This window comes from Maniola jurtina, chromosome 6, assembly GCF_905333055.1.
Source record: "Maniola jurtina chromosome 6, ilManJurt1.1, whole genome shotgun sequence".
Taxonomy (NCBI): Eukaryota; Metazoa; Arthropoda; class Insecta; order Lepidoptera; family Nymphalidae; genus Maniola; species Maniola jurtina.
In genome coordinates this window covers 10,956,034-10,962,033 of record NC_060034.1, presented here as the reverse complement: position 1 = coordinate 10,962,033, position 6,000 = coordinate 10,956,034, and the positions used below count along the sequence as shown (strand labels likewise).

General features: G+C 34.9%; 1 protein-coding gene across 2 annotated transcripts in view; it reads left to right on the top strand.

The window, feature by feature from the left end:
• Positions 1-1,032: 1,032 nt before the first annotated feature.
• The window catches only part of LOC123866341 (gamma-aminobutyric acid receptor alpha-like), a 42,007-nt gene continuing 37,039 nt past the window's right edge, over positions 1,033-6,000 (top strand). For both annotated transcript variants that reach the window (XM_045907857.1, XM_045907856.1), the window contains exon 1: positions 1,033-1,203. In XM_045907857.1, coding sequence (XP_045763813.1) covers positions 1,160-1,203 — 44 coding nt within the window. In that variant the 5' untranslated portion in view covers positions 1,033-1,159. The remainder of the gene's footprint in view (positions 1,204-6,000) is intronic.

Below are 6,000 nucleotides of genomic sequence, written 5' to 3'. Positions count from 1 at the left end.
AAACGTCTGAACCGATTTTCTTGGATTATAGCTAAGAACACCCTCGATCAAGCCACCTTTCAAACAAAAAAAAAAACTAAATTGAAATTGGTTCATTAGTTTAGGCGCTACGGTGCCACAGACAGATACACAGATACACACGTCAAAATTATAACACCCCTCTTTTTGGGTCAGGGGTTAGTGATCAGTAGAAATATAGACAAAACTATACCTATTTAAATCTCTGGGATATGGGATATTTGGCGTCTATTGTTCTTTACTCGGATTCGCATATTATTATGTAAATTACTCACACTAGTTAATCTAGAGTCTATTCATAAATGCTAAAACAATTTCATACTTCGTGGCTTTCGTTGCTTTCCTATTATTATTATTAAAAATTCTTAATTAGCTGCCGCCTTTCATGTCCTCGAATACCTATTTTGGTATAAACTTTCAGTTGAATCCCAAATCGACATAAGCTGCATTGATTTGTCTTTACATTAATAATTATTTATTATTATCGTTATATTTTGACCGACTTCCGAAAGGAAGTTCTCAATTCGGTGCGTTTTTTAATTTGCATATTTTTAACACCTCCAAGTACTGTAACCAAGAAAACATTGCTTATTTTTATTGTTATAACAAAATAGAAATAATGGAGTGTTAGAATTACGAAGCCCTAATCGGAAAATCTTTAAAGATTAAATTTTTTTTGGTACTGATAATTAATTATTATGTATTGGGATAGTTAAGTAAATATACATCCGAGTGAAGCATAATGTTAAGCTGGTATAAAAATGTAGGTGCTTGTACCTAATTATTAGCCTTATTTTTCGCACGCATTCTAAAGCCTGAAACTTATATTGAATCCTGAATTCCTGGCTGAACCACGTACCCAAACAATGAAAGCTATTTAAACTTTTATTAAACGCTGGTAGATAGATATGTGATGAACAAAGTTGCGGTGTAAGACGATTGGTGTGGAAGCAGCAGGACAATAAAGCGCATGCGTGGACAGTGGAAGCGAAGAGCGGAGGCTGGAGCGCGCGAATCTGCAAGACGAGCAACATCTCCGCTGGCCCGCAATACGACCAACTTTTACAAACGCGTTCGCCGCAACTTTCAACTGAAAATCGCGAAAAACGCCGCGTACCACCTATCTACCTACCTATTTGCGATGACGTACATTTTTTTGAGAAGTTTCGTCGCTCTTACTCTGTGGTAAGTCTCTTTCCTCTTTTTCAAAACTTTTATTATTTACTAACTAGCTACTAATGTACTGTGATTCTAAACTTTAAATAACTCTAAAACTAATTAGGTTAATTGCATACCTAAGCGTTTACTACTCGACGATACTTTCACATTACGTTCAGATTGTAATATCTCAAACCTAGGCATAGGATATAACCTATGAACCAAATAAGTACATCTAATTAGATAAGCCTATATACAATAGTATATCTTTATTAATATAAAACTAGTAAAGGCTGTGTATTCAAATTGTTTGCAATAAGGCGACCCTCGTCAAACGTCGCGTCCGCTCGCGCGTTCATTTTTATTTTAAAGAATAGGTATCAAGTTTCTTATTCATTTTTTTAACAAAATGATGAGAGCTAATAGAAATTAATGGAATGTCTCGGTTTACAAAAAGAAAGATAAGTTTTGTTTTCGCTTGTTTGTACTTAAACACAATCATTGATATTATGTTTGTATTGACAATGAAAATATGGTATAATGTTTTATTACATGTCCTTAATGGATTCATTGAGTAAATACGGCAGAAATTGGTGTTTTTTTTATTTGAGCACAGTTTCTATAAACATTATTTGCCTGGTAAAGGAGTATTAGGTTGTATACCTGATCCTAGGTATATTTATGTACTTATTATAGACGTAATTCTAGGTAGGTACAATTTTTGTGTAAAACTGTTAACATGTACGTAACATCGATTAGATATTATAGTGTTAACTTACTTTCATTCTTTTTATTTCATACAGCTACCTATCTACTCATGATTAATATTATAAAGAGTTTAAGTTAGTTTGGATGTAGTAGGGAATCTCCGAAACTACTCATCCGATTTCAAAAATTCTTTCACTAATACCTTAGATATCTACATACATTACCCAAGATCTGTAAGCTAAATTATATATGTATGGCAGAAGAAGTCGAAGGCCAAAATTTGTTTGATATAAAACACTCGTATCCACACGTTTAGAAGCAAAAGAGATTGAAAATAAGTATACCTACATTTTTTTAATAAAAAACCGCAGGCTCCGCATAAACTTCGAGATCAAACGAAAATTCTTTTCAAGCGCTTTTAACCAAATATGGGATCGACGTCTTACAGGGATTAAGATTTAGGTTTTATATATATCTACGCCAATCTAGCGATTAAATATCTTCCAATCAATTTAAGAAATTAAATTTCAATTTAAAATCTAGGAATTTTCACTTTTTAAGCTTAATATCCCCAATGTTAGCTTTTTACCTATCTCTATTACATTACAGCTTTACATGTATTAGAGCTTTGGAAGACACGAACTTTAACAGAATATTGGTTAAAAGGTTGAATTTTCCCATCATTCCATAAAAAATCATTTTCCACATAATGTAACCAAGTTGTTAGCTACTTGCCTAAATTGACAGAGAATGTAAATTCAATAAAAGTAGCGCGTAGCCTACGTAGCGTAGTAAACTCGACCGTGACGTGGAGTGCTTGCTTGTTCGTTTATTCCAAATCCGATTATCATTTTAATGTGAACGTTTTACTACAGATTTACCTACTCATTTATCAAGATCTCGCTCTGGTTCTAATTGAAAGGATTTTAACATGACTTAGAAACATTATTTATTTACCTACTGACTGCAAATGACGAATTTCTTAGTGACAACTGACAAGATTTTAAAGAGTTAACTATTTTTATTGACACATTTGTTAATTTGTCAAGTGTAAATTAAAAATTTATTACACCCCCAACAAGTGAAGGTTATAGTAACTAGAAAAGAGCTGATAACTTTCAAATGGCTGGACCGATTTTCTTGGATTTTCAAACAAAAAAAAAAACTAAATTAAAATCGGTTCATTAGTTTAGGAGCTACGATGCCACAGACAGATACACAGATACACACGTCAAACTTATAACACCCCTCTTTTTGGGTCGGGGGTTAATAAATGGGACTTTTATTTGGGACCATAACGCAAATACAGTACACGGCACAAAACACAAAAACATACTTTGTCTGCTTACCCTGCCTCTACAGCCCACGCTATATCTCACAATAATCGCAAAAAACATTACGTCGTCTCTGGAACGTATGGTCCAATTTTTATTAAGTAAATCGGATAAATCTGTCTATAAAAGAATCTTTATTGTAAGCCTAAAATTTGTTACTGTGAACCAGTGTGATAGGTACCATTTTTAGGGTTCCGTACCTCAAAAGGAATAACGGAACCCTTATAGGATCACTTTGTTGTCTGTCTGTCTGTCTGTCTGTCCGTCCGTCCGTCCGTCCGTCCGTCCGTCCGTCCGTCCGTCCGTCTTGTCGGTCAAGGAAACCTATAGGGTACTTCCCGTTGACCTAGAATCATGAAATAGGCAGGTAGGTAGGTCTTATAGCACAAGTGAAGGAATAAATCCGAAAATCTTGAATTTGTGGTTACATCATTTAAAAAATATTAAAATGTGTTTCAATTTTCAAAGTAAGATTAGGTACCAAGTGGGGTATCATATGAAAGGGCTTTACAAAATGTCGGAAAAATACCTGAGTACGGAACCCTCGGAGCGCAAGTCTGACTCTATCATCAAATCTTTTCAAACATTGATTGGCGAAACATCAGCAAGTATTGCATCTTTTCGACATCAACCAATAGACGTCCACAACTGGACATAGATTTCTTGTAGGGTCTTCTTCACGCCTCGGTTTTGTTGCTAGCTGGATCCAGCGGCTCCCTGAGGCTCTTTTGATGTTGTTTATTTACCTAGTGGAAGTCACAGTACGAATGGTTTGAAGATCCGATAGACATTGGGAACCCAAGGTGCTGCAAAGACAACCTCGCATCGTAAACCGCAGCGCTGGCAAAAAGACCATAATTTAATTTAATTTATTAATTGCAATGATTCCAATATCTGATAAAGCTTCTAGTTAAGTTTAGCAAGTATGCAGATTATGAGTTTTAACGACAATTTCTGCACGCCTATCATGCAAATTATGTTAATTTATGCGCATAGATTATTTATCTCCAATAAATATCTACGAATTTTTTATTCTTGCTTATGCAAAAAACTATACCGATCTTGAATTGATTGAAATGAAACTTTTTAGTATAAGATCATATACAGTCAAATATTTTAACTGAGATATTTAGGTATCTTGACCTGAAATTCACGCGAGTAGGTAAAAAGATGAGGATGTTAGTTCAAAGCTGTTATACTCGTAACTAAATAATTACCTAATTAGTAATAAAGAATTTTTGACCAGCTAGCTGGTCGATTGTGAAAAATTTGCACAACATTGCGTCGCTGTGCATGCAAAATCTGCTACGTACTTTTTTAGGATTTTTGTTTTTGATGTCATTTTCCTTGGTTTTAAAAGTTTTGCGTACTATGCGTGCTAGTTCAAGAGATAATTTTTTTAACTATGTAATTTTGATCTAAAAGTAAAGCATATTTTTTCAAATGTTAAAAATACTTAAATATAAAAATTTAAACTTATTTTTAACATTTGTGAAAATCTGTATTATTACTTTCTGAATAAAAAGAATAAATACTTTTTTCAAAAAGTTTAAGTTTAAAAGATAGAGTCTCCTGAATACTTGTTATTTTCCATATATCAAAATTTTCATGGGCAGCGATGATTGCTACAATCAGTGCTGTTATGGCTTTGTCGCTTTCCGCATGTCATCCATACTTATTACTTACGTATCATCCATACCCAATATTAAAATTGCCGAATACCTAATATTATAAATGCGAAAGTGTGTCTGCCTGTCTGCTAGCTTTTCACAGCCCATCCGTTAAACGGAGTTTAACGAAATTTGGTACAAAAGATAGCCTGAATCCCAGCGGTGGGCATAGGCTACTTTTTGTCTCGAAATATCAAAGAGTTCCTACGGGATTTTTAAAAACCTAATTCCACGCGGATGAACTTTCGGACATCCTCTAGTGGTCTACAAAGTGAAGTCATAAGATTTTCAACATGTCGAGCTTAACTGTGAAAACAATTAATTACACGTTCATAGCACCATGGTTGTATTTTTAAAACAGTATCCACATGCACAATTAGTCAGGTTTCCATTTCAGAAGTATATTGTTGACCTTTTTCTTGATGTTAATAAGGCTAGGTGTTATACAAACAGACTGCAATATAATATGCGTAGATGCAAATTATCATCGTCATGATCAACCCGGCCCATTACCACGGTGTAGGCTATAGTCCGCCACGTTGGCCTAATGCTATTTGGCAGACCTTTGAGGATATTATGGAGAACTCTCAGTCGTGCAAGTTTTCTCACGATGTTTTTCTTTACCATGAAAGCAAATAACACTAATATTACAAAGGCGAAAGTTTGTATGTGTGTGTGTGTGTGTGTATGTTTGTTACTCCTTCACGTAAAAACTACGGGACGGATTTGGCTGAAATTTGGAATGGAGATAGATAATATCCTGGATTAGCACATAGGCTACTTTTTATCCCGGAAAATCAAAGAGTTCCCACGGGATTTCGAAAAACCTAAATCCACGCGGGCGAAGTCGCGGGCATCGGCTAGTGATAATTAATTGATTAAAAACCCCTACATACCTTACTCCAAAAAGTTAGAGGTGCATGCCCGGGATCGAACCACCGATTTCCCAAATAAAACGCCGCGACGTCTTAACCATTAGGCTATCACTATCTAAATGTAAATAGCAGTATCTCAATTAAGTTCTTGTTCTAGCAATATCTACCCATTAAACGTTTCCTCATATACTCGAAGGTGCCTAGGTAGTAGGTACTAACGCCCTCGTTTCGTAATAA